Consider the following 16,128-nt stretch of genomic DNA (forward strand, 5'->3'; position numbering starts at 1 on the left):
TAATTCAATGTGAAAAAGATGAAATTTAAAAGAATGTAAGTGTTGAATAACTGCTCTTGTTTACTTTCATTTAAGATATCCCAGTTATTGCATTGTCTAGTGCTGATCCTTACTTATTTCTTGTTACTGATACCTCAATAAGGATTGTACCCTTGGGCTTTCCTTGATATGTTTCAGATATCTGAAAAATATCACAGTCGTGATCCAGGCATCCCTTTGCCGCCCCACATTTACGAGATTGCAGAGAACTCATATCAGGCACTTCTGCGTGAAAATCAATCCCAGTGTCACGTCATATCGGGAGAAAGCGGGTCCGGCAAAACAGAGTCGTGTAAATTAATTGTTCAGCATCTCTTGAGGGATGCAGGCAGCGAGGAGACACAGCTCAGTGCAAAAATAAACCAAGTAGGCCATAGTATATATCATAATTTTTAGCTCGGCTGTTTTCAAAGTACTTCCACCTACAACTTTGAAACTTCATATGTAGATGCACCTTGATGAGTTCAACACGCCGCACCCATTTTTGGGTCACTAGGTCAAAGATCAAGGTCAAAAAGTCCTCTTTCCATGAACCGCACCACTACTGGTGAGACAAGGTGGGCTTTTTTCATTTTCAGGTGATGGATGCACAAAAACCAAAATTCAATTTGAATGATTTTGCTTCATATACATTTTGAATACTCTTCATTTAACATTTTTATAATACATCAAATTGTATTTTGGTATTTTAAAATAACATCACATGTTTACATTAATCCCATGATAATCTAGATAAATGTGACAGTTTTCTTGATTCACCTTTAACCATTTTCACAACAGGAATTGCAGAACACATATTCTAATTTTTGTTGCATCTATTTCAGGTGATGGTATGGTTTATTACTACTTTTAAATATTGTTATTTATTTACATATTTTGATTTATAACTCTATTATTATTATATATCATTTTAGTTACCACTCAAGGTTGCACATTTTTGTCTTAATGACCTTAATTATTAGGTAGATGTAGGTAAATTTTTCATAATTATCTCCCCTCTTCAACTTTGAATGCTTTCATAATACTATCATGCACTGAGAATAGCCAAGCACGCTGCACTATGACAGCTCTTGTTTCTTTCATCAAATTAATTAAGATTCCATCATAACTGTCATTGTTATTAGCCTTCTTGTAACAATCTATCATTCACATTTTTATATAATTTCTAACCAACAGCCCTCACAATATAGTCAAGGTCACTGCAGCCTGAAATAAAACAACATAAAACTGGCTTTAAAATGAAAGTATTCTATCTACAGATGCATAGTCTCTCAGATGAGTTCTTCTCGCCATTTGCCTTTCTTTCTTTTCTTCTGACAAGCTTTCATTTATTCTTAACTGCACCCACAGCCGAGCCGAGCGTTGGCACCTGCTATGCGGTGCTCTTGTTTATGCCCCTGATAGGGTTGCATATAGCAGTCGCACTGTCCAGCATTCCGTTGTCCCGAGGTTTTTCACGCAATGTTTTCAGATATAGAGCTGATTTTTTGTATGTGAGTCTACCTTCATGACATACCAATGAAATGACAGTTTGGTTACAGTCCATTGATTTTCGGCAAAGTTATGGGCCTTGGACTTAAATTTTTTCTCTTAAATAGTTTCTGTGTTTCTTCAAAAGGCAGAAGGGGGCATTGTGTGTCAAAAATGCAGGTCTTGTTTAAATTTTTATATATTTTTTATGAGCTGCACTCTTGGAAAACCGGGCTTAATGTATGTTTCACACAGCCAAGCAGGGACAACACTTTCGGCTTTAATGGTATATTTTATCTTAAGGAAATTTCTTCTCAGTGAAAACCCAGTTTTTCTGGAAAGTGTCATCCCTGATTAGCCTGTGCAGAACTCCTCTATTCATCATTTACCAACCAATATACTCTATTTGTCATCTACCAACCAATGTCCTCTATTCATCATCTACCAACCAATATCCTCTATTTGTCATCTACCAAGCAATATCCTCTATTCATCATCTACCTACCAATATTCTCTATTCATCATCTACCAACCAATATCCTCTTTTCATCATCTACCAAGCAATATCCTATATTTATCACCTACCAAACAATATCCTGTATTAATCATCTCCCAACCAATATCCTCTATTCAGCATCTGCCAACATATATCCTTTATTTGTCATCTACCAACCAATATCCTCTTTTAATCATCCATCAACTGATATCCTCTATTTGTCATCTACCAACCGATATCCTCTTTAATCATCTACCATCCAATATCCTTTATTAATCATCTACGATCTACCAACCAATCTCCTCATTTAATCATCTACCAACAAATATCCTGTATTCACCATCTACCAACCAATATCAGCTATTAATCAACTGCAAACCAATATCCTCTATTAATCAACTGCCAACCAATATCCTGTATTCACAATTTATCAACCAATATCCTGTATTCACCATATATCAACCAATATTCTGTAGTCACCATCTACCAACCAATATCCTCTATTAATCAACTACCAACCAATATCCTCTTATTAATCATCTACCAACCAATATCCTATATTTACCATCTACCAACCAAAATCCTCTATTAATCAACTACCAACCAATATCCTCTATTAAACATTTGCCAATCAATATCCTGTATTCACCATCTACCAACCAATATCCTCTATTAATCATCTACCAATATTTACTCTTCATTTACTTTCCAACATCCTTTATTTGCCATCTACCAACCTTTATCCTCTATTTGTCATCTCCCAACCAATATCTGCTATTCATTATCTACCAACCAATATCCTCTATCCTTCCTCTACTAACCAATATACTCTTTTCATCCTCTACAAACTAATATCCTCTATTCTTTGTCATCTTTGACCAATCATCAATGATGACTTATGGTAAATGGTTGGTCACATGAGTTTCATAAATCTTATTTTTAGTTATGAAACAAGTTTGTGTTGATTGTTAGGTGAATCCCCTAATTGAAGCCTTTGGCAATGCTATCACTCTGATGAACAACAACTCCAGTCGATATGGAAAATATGTGGAACTGAATTTCAACAAAAATGGAAAAGTTGTTGGAGGTAAGAGAATAAAAAATAATTAATATTGTGCTGGTTTTGTCATTCATGATTGGAAAATGAACAACTGTTTGGGGTATCTGCAATGTTTTAGTAGCAATGAATCATGTTCACAAAGGTTTGTTCATTTGCAACCATTATGTATTTATGATAATTTTACATCTTACATTAAATAAGAAATAAAAATAATTAAGTTAAATCTTGAAAGTATCAATTCATCGACCATGAGTCAATAACATTCATTAGTTTGTCATGATTGCGCACTCACGCAGTGGGAGATATTAAGCACTGCACTTTATGGTCCAATTCTTGGTGCTTTTGTCTGTTTCTCAGATTTTGTTTCAATGGCAACTACACAATCATGTACATGTATATCATTAATTCGGCAATTATAAAATTACTTGCCAAAAATGATTACCCTTAGGATAAGACATATTGTACACATAACTGTGCCCTTACCTTAAAGGTCAAGGTCAAACCCTAAAGGTCGAATATGGGCATTTAACATCTTCTCCCGACCGTTAACTAATCATTTGTCATCAAATTTACCTTAACTTGCCTGTAATGATCACGCTGTAGGACAGAATGTCTGCAACATATGTGTGCCTTCCTTATTGGTGGACTTCTCAAACTTACAGTTTAAAGGTCAAATATGGCAATATGTCAAATAGTTCCGTTGTAATATCATCATTTATTATGTGAAGTTGTAAACATTTCTTAATAGATCAGTATTTGGATATGATTTGTCACTTGCAACACAGTGATATGTCAAGGCAACACTTGGGAGTCACAATTTAAATATGGGTATAGTACAACTGCCTGTGACCAAACATGTGTCACTAGAGGGGGCTTGCCTATTATGCACCCAGTTTTGTAATCATGGGCCTATTTTGTCAATAAGTTGGTATATCACGCATTCTAAGCAGGGATACTTAGCCCTTCCCAACTCAGAAGCAAAGTGAAAATGGCTATTTGCACCCATCATAAAACCAGAACAGCCTGCAAGTAACTCGCAGTCTGTTCAGGCTTAATGCTGTTTGCTGCTCATCAGTATGTCTGAGTTGGAAATGAAGCATTAAAAACTTGAATCTTACAATAAAAGTATAGAATTTAATTCATTTTTCTAAGTAACTAGAAACGCGTCAAAGTGCGTGCATGAGTGGTAATGGGTTAAATGCTGAATCAGTCCAATGTTATGATTTCAGCAAACATATCAGAGTATTTACTGGAGAAGTCTAGAGTGGTTCATAGGGGAGGGGAGGAGTGTAACTTTCACATCTTCTACTGGATGAACGCAGGGCTGTCACCAGAGGAGGTCTCACTGTACAAACTGCAGAACATGGATAGGTTCAGGTAATGTTACAGGGGTTGTGATGTTAGTGAACAGTTTCATTGCACGTGAAATTCAAATTTTGAACTCAAAAAGCTAGTTGAAAACCTTAGATTTACATGATCCATGATCTAGTACATCAACTGTATAGACTGCTGATAATGGCCAGGTTTAGGCTAGTGTTACATTGGTTGTGATGGTATCATACAATTTCGGTGCTTGTTTTCTTAAACAAATTTTCAACTTGAAAACACTACATGGCAAGTTAATATTTATTGGTCAAATCTTTTAGGTGTTCTGTACAAACTGCAGAACATTGATAGGTTCAGGTAGTGGTCTAGTGTTTGTCATGGTATCGTACTATTGTATTTTTGGTCAGCTTCAAATTTTGGGCTCAAAAGGCTAATTTGCAACCTTAGATTTTAACGGTCAAACCTTGTATGTTTTTTGTACAAACTGCTGAGAATGGGCAGGTTAAGGTAGTGTAACAGTGGTTGAAATGTTTGTTTTTTGCAACGCTTTCAGATATTGAGCTGATTTTTGGTATGTGAGACTACCTACATTACTTTCAGATGAAGTGTGAAATTCATTCCGGTCGATTGATTTTCAGCCAAGATATGGGCCTTTGACATTTACATTTTTCTATTATAACTATTTTCTGGAGTTTCTTTACCAAATGCTTTAATATATGAAGCTGATATTTGGTATGTGGTCTACCTACATGACTTACAGGTGAAGTCTGAGTTTTGTTCCGGTCCATTGATTTTTGGCGAAGTTATGGGCCTTGGACTTTGACATTTTCTCTGTAATAAATGTTTTTCTGAGTTTTTTTATGAAACGCTTTAAGATATTTAGCTGATTTTTGTTATGTGTGTCTACCTACATGACTTACAATTTTCTCTAAAATAGCTGCAGTGCGGCTTAAAAGTGCAGTAGGGGGAATTGTGTTTCACAAATGCAGGTCAGCTTGTGTTGATAATAAATAAAAATTGCTGACCTACATGCAGTTTATGATTGAATTTGGGGCCAGTCAATTCCAAAGTAAAGGCCACTATTACTAAAAATAGAAAAAATGGTTTTCTTTAAATAACTTGTAAAATTGCGATGTAAATTGCTGAAACATTTGTCAATATTTAGAGAAAATACAATTACCATTAATTAACACAATTAACACTTGACCTCTGAATTATTCTGTTCTTGCAGGTACCTCTCTGGGACAAAGATGGACCCTTCCTCCAGCAATAAGGCCAAGTTCTGGGAGGTTAAGGACTGCCTAAAGTACATCGGCTTTTCAACCATGGTAGGTTAAAAGTTACTTTGATTCATGTTGTAGTGAGTACTACAGCCATGACCCTGTCCTATGTCAGTGACCTTTCAATTGGTTCAAGCAATGTACTTAACTTTTTTACCTCATTCGTGCACTTATGTATGGTTCTTGTTTGGATGAGTTATGTAGCCATGAACCTGTCCTATGTCCGTGACCTTTCATGTGGTTCAAGCAATCCAGTTAATTTATGTGCCTCATTTTTGCACTTGTGTTTGTCCTGAGATACTGTTTCAGCCTTTTTGGTGTTGCTGTTTTTTACCATGGGATATGTGTATCAACCTTATGGTCATGTTGTTGAACTATTTCATGTGTCTCACCCTTTCTTGGACCAAAGCAATTTGGCTCAACCGTGCTTTGTGTCTAAACTTCTTAACTTTGTATAAATGTAAGCTATGACTGTGTATACCTCAACCTTTCAGTGTTTGTTAGCCATGTAGTCAAACCCAGTGTGCATTTCTGCCATAATCAATTTGCCCTGAAATTATCATGCGTCCCAAACCTCTTATTGTCCTTAGCCTTAAATGAAACGGCATTTTCAAAATATTATACAAACATGTATATGAGTTGTGCTCATTGAAAATTGGGTTTGATGCATGTGCTTAAAGTGTTGTCACAGATTAGTCTGTGCAGTCCACACAGGCTTAAAAGGGACGACACTTTTGGCTTTTATGACACTTCCTGTTTAAAGAATGTCTCTTCTAAGCAAAACTCCAGTTCAGGCGAAAAGTGTTGTCCCAGATTAGCCTGTGTTAAATCCCCTTTTTCACAGAGCACAGCTCATATATTTGTTTAACATGAAACTGTACCCATTAGTATTGGGCTTAGTCATATAATTATAACAAAATATCTGTAACAAATTGGTAATTTCTACATCTTAAGTACTCATGCAGAGAAAGAAACTTACTTATGACTGTCTGGACAGCCATCTTTAGTACTTTGGTAGGTAGGCCAAAGAGTTTTGAGCCCAGAACAAAGTACATATCATGAGCAAATATTATTTATTTTACAAAATGAGATCACAGTACAGAATAACATTACTGACCACCTTCCAATGCATTATGCCTTGTATTTGTCAAAGATACAAAAAGATTCAATTGAGAAATACAATACTCTCATTATTTCATTCCATAAAAGTTTTACCTAAGCGCCAAACTGCCTGGCTACAGACTTTTGAAATTTGTTTGCCCCGGACTCAAAACTGAAAAATGGGCAACCACTTAATTCTGTCTCTGCCCTTGTGGTATTACCCAATAAGACTCTGCCGTTGTGGTATTACCCAATAAGACTCTGCCGTTGTGGTATTACCCAATAAGACTCTGCCGTTGTGGTATTACCCAATAAGACTCTGCCCTTGTGGTATTACCAAATAAGACTCTGCCCATGTGGTATTACCAAATAAGACTCTGCCCATGTGGTATTACCCAATAAGACTCTGCCCTTGTGGTATTACCCAATAAGACTCTGCCCTTGTGGTATTACCAAATAAGACTCTGCCCATGTGGTATTACCCAATAAGACTCAGCCCATGTGGTATTACCCAATAAGACATGTTGCCGGGCTACCGACTTTTGATTGACTGGCCCGGGACTCACCCCAGAAAATGGGCAACCACTTATACCTGTGTCAGCGCATGTGGTATTACCCCTGTGTTGCTCCTTTGCTTAATCCAATGGCATTGTATCAGGAACATGCTTAAGTAAATATTCATAGACTCATAGAAAATATAATTTTTCATCAATTTTTGAGAGGAGTTTGACCATCATACTCAATTTGGTGTACACAGAAGTTTTTTAGTTTCAAGTCTGACTCGACCCTGAGTTTGCATGGTAATTTGTGCATGTTTTGATAGCTGAGATTTGAGATTGTTCATGAGCCAACACAAATTTTAATTACTCATCTGATTGGAAAGTGCAAGTTTCATCTTCTGAGTTGAGCTCAAATTGTTTAATTGTTCATGATATCAGATCTGTTTCTTCCTTAGTAATATGGCAAGTGTCTGTACTCATTTATCCACTGTATTCACATGTGCATCCCTATGCATCCTCTGTTGCCATGCCTCTTGCAGGACATCACAAGCATGCTTCAGATTCTCTCCATTGTTTTACACCTTGGGGAGATCTCCTTCAAAGGGGTCGGCAATAACGATGCAGCAGTCATCAGCAATCCAGGTATATGATGGTTGATATCATAGAGCCCCTCTGGGAATACTGGCTAAATGCATGTTGGGAAGACACTTTCCGCTTTCACAAAAAATTTCATTTGAAAGAATTCTCTTTGAAATTAAAATCCAGTCTGGGCGGAAAGTGGACTGCACAGGCTAATCTGAATTGTCACTTAATGCACATGCATTAAACCCAGTTTTCCTAGAAAAAGGCTTATTATAAAATGTTGTTTGCATTAATTTTCATTATAAGGATCACGACTATTTGTTAGATCTTAAATGTGTTGGTTTTTTATATGTCTTATATTAGACTTATAATGCAAAGGCTTATCTGGGATGACACTTTGTGCATTAAACCCAGTTTTGCCAGAAAAAGGCTTATTCAATGTTGTTGACATTGGATCTTAAATTTATTGATTTTTTATATGTCTATATTGAACTTCGGATATAAATGATCTTTGTTATTGGTTTGGGTAATTGAGTGGACCCACAAAAATCCACAAAACGTTAAGTTACAGGCAAATCACCAACAAATCTTCCAGCTCTTACGCAATTTTCCTTTCAAATTTAGGTATCTTCTAACCAAAAATATTGTCTATGTAGAAAGTGTCTTCCATGATAATCCTGTACAGACTGCACAGGGTCATCTGAGACAATACTTTTTCACATGAATTTGGCCCTGTTTTTCCACAGGGAGGCTTATATATCTAGCCTGTTAAATTACACATACTGTTGTTTGCAGATCAGCTGCAGTGTGTGGCTGACATGCTGGAGGTGTCTGGCAAGGAGCTGGGGTCGGCGCTGGTGGCCGACTACACCATGACCAGAGGTACACAAAATAAGCTCATTGAGTTGTTATAGTTATCCCGTTGAATATCCATAGTTATAACACTTACTGGAAGGACACAAAACAGCTCCACAGGTTGGCATAAATGGAGGCTCTTTCTGGGAAAACGGGGCTTAATGCATGTGCATTAAGTGTCATTCCAGATAAGCCTATGCAGACAAATATGACACTTTTCCTTTTTGTATTTTTATGCTCCCCCAAAATTTATTTTGGGGGGAGCATATAGTTGCTGCTTCGTCTGTCCGTCCGTGTTTCCGTGCGTCCATGTGTCCGTCCGTGTGCACAATTGTTGTCCGGGCTATTTCTCAGAAACTTATGACCAGAATTCAATGGAACGTTATGGGAAGCTTCACTACCAAGAGGAGATGTGCATAATATCAGCCGGTTCTGGTCGGATGATTTTTCACAGAGTTATGGCCCTTTATAATTTTCCAATAATTGTACATATAGTGCAATTCTTGTCCGGGCTATTTCTCAGCAACAAATGACTGGAATTCAATGAAACTTTATGGGAAGCTTCACTACCAAGAAGAGATGTGCATATTATCAGCGGGTTCTGGTCAGTTGATTTTTCACAGAGTTATGGCCCTTTGAAATTTTCCATTAACTGTACATATAGTGCAATTATCGTCTGGGCTATTTCTCAGCAACTAATGACTGGAATTCAATGAAACTTTATGGGAAGCTTCACTACCAAGCGGAAATGTGCATATTATCAGCCGGTTCTCGTCGGATGATTTTTCACAGAGTTATGGCCCTTTGAAATTTTCCATTGTACATATGGTGCAATTCTTATCCGGGCTATTTCTCAGCAACTAATGACTGGAATTCAATGAAACTTTATGGGAAGCTTCACTACCAAGAGGAGATGTGCATATTATTAGCCGGTTCTCGTCGGATGATTTTTCACAGAGTTATAGCCCTTTGAAATTTTCCATTGTACATATAGTGCAATTCTTGTCTGAGCTATTTCTCAGCAACTTATTACGGAAATTAAATGAAACTTTATGGAAAGCTTAACTACCTTGAGGAGATGCGCATGTTAATTGTGGGTTCTGGTTAGATGATTTATTTAGAGAGTTTTGGCCCTTTGAAATTTTCAAGTTGCAAAACCATCCATCCTTTTATTTTGTCCAAAGTTATGCATCTCAAGACGTTTCCTTTTATCTGAATATATAGTGCAATATTGTGACAAAAAAAATCTTTGGGGAGCATCACCCGTCTCCGACGGTTTCTTGTTAGTTTTAAGGAAGTCTCTTTTTAGGGAAAAATTCAGTTTAAGCGAAAAGTGTCATCCCAGATTGGACTGTGCGGACTTATTTGGGATGACACCTTATGCTTATTAGTCCCCTACCGGTGAAGGGGACTTATACTGCTTTGCAATAGTCAATGATCATTAAGCCCTGTTTTTGCAGAGTGAGGCTTATTGACTCGTGAAATATCAGAAGCTGTTATAAATTGACTTATTTCAAAATTTGCAAGATGTTGGATAAAAAAACTGATATGGCAGTTCAGACTCAACTTAGCCTGTATAAATGTTTTAAATACACATACTATATTAACAATAATTCTTTGAACAAAAATTCCATTGTTACTTAAAATGAAACAGTCTTGTTTGTACATGAATAACATTTCGTTTTCCCCAAATCATTAAGATCCGGGTAACAACTAGTGTCAATGATCTGATGACAAACTTTTTGTTTGTTTCTTGACCAAAGCTGACTTTCAAAATCTTTACAATGAGCAAAATGGGGAATGTCACTCAAGGATAAAATTACCAATTTCGGTTATATATTTAAGCTCTTAATAGCTCATGGTTGCATAATACAATTACCTTATTATTTACCCCTGATGCTAAATAACGGGAGATATGCTAGATTCACCTTTGACCTATGCCTGTCTGTTAATCTGTCCATAGACACAAACTTGTCTGCAGGCATTCATCTAAACTTTTCAGTTCACAATATGCAAACTGGTATGGGTTGTTCCTTATGATATACAGTTTAGCATGTGAAGTTTTTATCTTTCCTTAGTATAAAAGTAATGCCCCTTTTTCTACTTAGACCTTTTATAACATCTTTATTAGCTCACCTGAGTCCGTCCGTCGTCCACATTTGTTTGTAAACACTCTACAGGGCACATTTCTTGTCCGATGATAATGAAACTTGGTCAGACGCTCTGTCCCAATGATATCTCAGTTGAGTTCGAAACTGGGTCATGCAGGATAAAAAACTAGGTCACTAGGTCAAAAAAAAGAAAAACCTTGTAAACACTGTAGAAGTCACATTTCATGCCCAATTTTCATGTTACTTTGTCAAAATGTCTCTCTTAATGATATGTTGGTTGAGTTCAAAAGTGGTTCCGGTCCGTTGAAAAACATGGCCGCCAGTGGGCGGGGCGGTTTTCCTTATTTGGCTATAGAGAAACCTTGTAAACACTCTTGAGGCCACGTTTCTTGTTCGATCTTCATGAAACTTGGTCAGAAGATTTGTCCTAATAATACCTCGATCGAGTTAGAAACTAGGTTATGCTGGGTAAAAAACTAGGTCACTAGGTAAAAAAAGAAAAGAAAATCTTGTAAACACTGTAGAAGTGACATTTCATGCCCAATCTTCATGTTTTCTTGTCAAAATGTTTGTCTTAATGATCTGTTGGTGGAGTTCAAAAGTGGTTCCGGTTTGTTGAAAAACATGGCTGCCAGTGGGCGGGGCGGTTTTCCTTATTTGGCTATAGAGAAACCTTGTAAACACTCTAGAGGCCACATTTCCTGTCCGATCTTCATGAAACTTGGTCAGAAGATTTGTCCTAATAATACCTCAATCGAGTTTGAAACTGGGTCATGCTGGGTCAAAAACTAGGTCATGAGGTAAAAAAAAGAAAAACCTTGTAAACACTGTAGAAGTCACATTTCATGTTACTTTGTCAAAATGTTTGTCTTAATGATATGTTGGTTGAGTTCAAAAGTGGTTTCAGTCAGTTGGAAAACATGGCCACCAGTGGGCGGGGCAGTTTTCCTTATTTGGCTGAAGAGAAAGTTTGTGAACACTCAAGAAGTCACACATTTTGCCCAATCATCATGAAACTTGGTCAAAACATTGGTTTTATTGATATCTTGGACAAATACGAAAATGGTCCAGATCGGTGAAAAAACATGGCCGCCAGTGGGCAGTTTTTTCTATATGTTTATTGTGAAAACATGTGAACACTCAAGAGGTCACATTTTAAGCCCAATTTTCATGAAATTTGGTCAGAACATTTGTTTTCTAGATACAAAAGTTGAGTTCGAAAATGGTTCCGGTCCGTTGAAAAACATGGCTGACAGGGGGTGGGGGCATTTTCCTTATATTTATATAGTAAAAAAAGCTTGTGAACACTTTAGAAGTCACATTTTTTGCCCAATCATCATGAAACTTGGTGAAAACATTGGTTTTATTTATATCTCAGATGAGTTAGACAATGGTCTCGATCGGTCTAAAAACATGGCCGCCAGGGGGGTTGGGGCAGTTTTTCTTATATGACTATAGAGAAAAGTCACATTTTTTGCCTAATCATTGTGAAACTTAGTCAAGACCATGGTTTGATTTATATCTGGTAAAGTTGGAAAATGGCTCCGATCGGTGAAAAAAACACACTTTTTAGCTCACCTGATTGCTCAGGTGAGGTTTTAGGATCTGTCTTTGTCCATTGTCCGTCCGTCCACATTTGGTTTGTAAACTCTGTAGCATTCACATTTCTCAAGCATGCTTTATCAAAGTTGCTGAGAAGCTATATGACAACAAGATCTCAGTGAAGTTTGATAATGAGCAAAATCGCATAATAAATGCCAGAATTATTGCCCTTAGATTGTCAAAATTTTCATGATATTATACAAAATCCTTGTAAACACTCTAGAGGTCACAATTTTGTTTGAGATTTTATGAATCTTGGTCATATTATTTATTTTTGTATGCAAAGTTTGATGTTTGGTCATGAGGGTTCAACACGCCATACGCCAGAGTTTTGGTTCAATAATGATGAAACATGACCAGGATGTTTGTCTGGACAATATCTAGGTCAAGTTTTAACGTTTGGTAATGTGGGGACAAAATTTAGGTCATGGGGTCTAATCTTACAAAAACCTTGTAAGCACACTAGAGGCCATAGTTTTGGTTCAATAATGATGGTACTTGACCAGGATGCTTTCCTTGATGATATCTAGGCAAAGTTTGACATTGGGTCATGTGGGGTCAACATCTTGGTCACGAGGTCAAAATCTTTCAAAAACCTTGTAAACATAAGTAGAATTAGCATTACTTGCAAATGTTTGCATTGCAAAAAACCCATGCAAATGGACAGTACTCAATCAGAATTAATCATAAGCTCACACTGCAAAAGTAAACAGAAGAGAACCAACCTAATATGCTCTAGAATACTGAATTTTCAACTAAGCAATGAACAAGGCCTTGTAAAAAAAGGTGAGCAAACTAGGGCCATCTTGGCCCTCTTGTTAACACTAAAAGCAGACTATTTTCGGTGGAACCACATGGTCCACAATTGAAATATTTTGAAACAGTATGTAATATTGTATGTTTGTCTTCTGTAAACTTTTCTCAAATGATGCCCCTAGGGTAAAAACTGGACACGCCCTGTGAGTTCACAAGGTTAATATACACTTTTGCACACCAAAACTTAAAACAATTTTTCCTCTGAAACTACAAGTTCTTGTGATAGGTTAAGTATTTGGATTACAACATAGTATTGTGGTCCTCTACAAGTAAGTTTTTTTTTTCAAATCTTGCCACTATAGGGTCAAAATTGGCTGCACCCTAGGTGTCACATGATTGATTTAGACTCATATATCAAAATAATGTACAAATCTTTTTCTCCTTAATATCTTTTTCTCTCAAACCATGTTTGTATTTTGTATATAAAATTGAGTAAATGTCCTTTATGTTAAACCATGCGTCTGTGGTCAAAACTGTCTATGTCCTAGGGATGACAGCAATTGTTTTTTTTATCAACTTCTTACATAATACGTCATGTTGCATAGGGGAATATTCTTGTCACTTGTATGACAAGCTTTAGTTCTTCCCTGGAAAAACAACTGTAGGTTGACAGAATTGCAGAGAAATCTTTTTTGTCTACTGGTTAGTTGTTGTCAACAATCTAATGCAAACGGTTTTGCTTTATGTTGTTGTTTTGCCTTCAAGGATAATCTTCAAACCGTTGTCATCAAACATTAGCTCTTTGCTATTTGTGTTATTTTTATGCCAGTGATACCTTTAGTATTCCGTATTTAGATTTTTGCTTGTTCAAATAATTATCTTGGTGTTGAGTTGTAATGAGATGACAGGAAAACATAATATTTTAATACTCTTGTCAACAAGTCTAATTAAAATGTGAATTGGCTTACAATCATGTTGGAAATGTTGCTAGGCATTCACATTAATAGCATTGGCCTTGGTATTTAAAATGTTTATTATTGGCATCAAGCATGTTTAATTGAATGTATTCCATGAGTGCTGTGGGGTTGTTTCCTGCTTTAATGAGAGAAATACCTTAACAAAAAGAAAGAAATTATCTCCAATTGCTAGTGTGTTTATAAAAAAATCATTTTATTTCTGGCAATTGTGTAAATAATTGAAGGTGTAAAAGTATAATTGTGAACACTGATAGTGACCTTGAAAACAGATTCATTTGCTACCTGTACCGGTATATGTGTTGATATGCATGGAATATAGTTTATTTACAAGTTTCCAATTATGGCTATTATTGCTCTTGTTTGTATTTGTGTATTTCTGTTAAAATATTTCTATCCAACTCCATATTTAATGTTCCAAAATGTCAGTTTTAGTTTTGTGCACCCAAAATTACCATTGTTTATTGTAGGCATTGCATCAAATACCAAAATTGGTATTCAGTTATATTTACATTTTCATTGAAAGGAATATTGGAATATTTGAACTATGAACTAATGTGTATATTCTTTTAACAAATTATTTTTGTTGTAATTAAATATAATTACACCTCTACCATATTGACTAAATGAGTAAATCATGTTGTTTTGTTACAGTTTTTTTAAAGTCAAAGGCAAAGGTTAAAATTACAAATAATAGCAATAATAGTTAATTACTGTCAGGAATAACTGTGTATTACTGGCACCCATGTTATACAAAATGGACCATTGAAATGAGTGTATTTGGCTAGTGTTTTGTAGAAAACTGTCTTTAAGTTAAGGAAATCTACTTTCTACATTGGGAAAGTCTGTTGTTTTAAAGATCAATCATTAAATAGAATATTCGAATATTCAATCAGTTTTTCCATCCCTAGTTTATTGTTATTGATGGTATGTACATATGTTTGTAGTTGAATTGGTGATACATATATTGCTATTGGTGGAATGTAGGAATTATGTTGCTGCATGGGTGGTATGTAAATATGAATATAGTTTTATTTACATATGTATGTAGTTGCATTAGTTGTATGTGCATTTATTTATGTAGTTGCATGCTATTCTTGACTGGCTCTTATTCATAATTCATCAAATGTATATAATATTTTCGGTAATTTAAGCAATTTTTTGTTAAGGGTTATTGCTTTAGATGGACATGCCTTTTTTTGCAGGGTTTACTTCGCCAAATTTTAATTGACAAGAATTTACACAATTTGTTGTAACTGTAACTTAATGAATGATGTTATGTATGAGAATAATAACCAAGAACATGCAATTACAAACGTATAAGCATGTATTCTTGGATAATAGTGACAATATGAACCTCATTCTGGGAAAACTGGGCTTAATGCATGTGAGTAATGTGTCATCAAAGAATAGCCTGTGCAGTCATGGACGACAATTAGCTCTTTTATGGTATTTTTGTTTAAAGGAAGTCTCTTCTTAGCGAAAATCCATCCAGTGAAGGCCGAAAGTGTCGCTCCTGATTTGCCTTGTGAACTGCAACGGCTAATCTATGACGACTCTTAATGCACAAACATTAAGCCCTTTTTATGCCCCCCTTCGAAGAAGAGGGGGTATATTGCTTTGCTCATGTCGGTCTGTCGGTTGGTCTGTCGGTCCGTCCACCAGGTGGTTGTCAGACGATAACTCAAGAACGCTTGGGCCTAGGATCATGAAACCTCATAGGTACATTGATCATGACTTGCAGATGACCCCTATTGATTTTGAGGTCACTAGGTCAAAGGTCAAGGTCACGGTGACCCGAAAGAGTAAAATGGTTTCCGGATGATAACTCAAGAACGCTTGGGCCTAGGATCATGAAACTTGATAGGTAGATTGATCATGACTCGCAGATGACTCCTATTGATTGTCAGGTCACTAGGTCAAAGGTCAAGGTCACGATGACCAGAAATAGTAAAATGGTTTCCGGATGATAACTG

The 16,128-nt window shown here is 36.2% G+C and overlaps 1 protein-coding gene across 1 annotated transcript in view; it reads left to right on the plus strand.

Annotated features, from left to right (window-relative positions):
• The window catches only part of LOC127834129 (unconventional myosin-XVI-like), a 165,942-nt gene that overhangs the window by 27,206 nt on the left and 122,608 nt on the right, over positions 1–16,128 (plus strand). The window contains exons 13-18 of the mRNA XM_052359758.1: positions 178–405; positions 2,978–3,092; positions 4,295–4,442; positions 5,623–5,719; positions 7,812–7,914; positions 8,650–8,736. Coding sequence (XP_052215718.1) covers positions 178–405; positions 2,978–3,092; positions 4,295–4,442; positions 5,623–5,719; positions 7,812–7,914; positions 8,650–8,736 — 778 coding nt within the window. The remainder of the gene's footprint in view (positions 1–177; positions 406–2,977; positions 3,093–4,294; positions 4,443–5,622; positions 5,720–7,811; positions 7,915–8,649; positions 8,737–16,128) is intronic.

The sequence above is a fragment of the Dreissena polymorpha genome, chromosome 6 (genome assembly GCF_020536995.1).
Source record: "Dreissena polymorpha isolate Duluth1 chromosome 6, UMN_Dpol_1.0, whole genome shotgun sequence".
Taxonomy (NCBI): Eukaryota; Metazoa; Mollusca; class Bivalvia; order Myida; family Dreissenidae; genus Dreissena; species Dreissena polymorpha.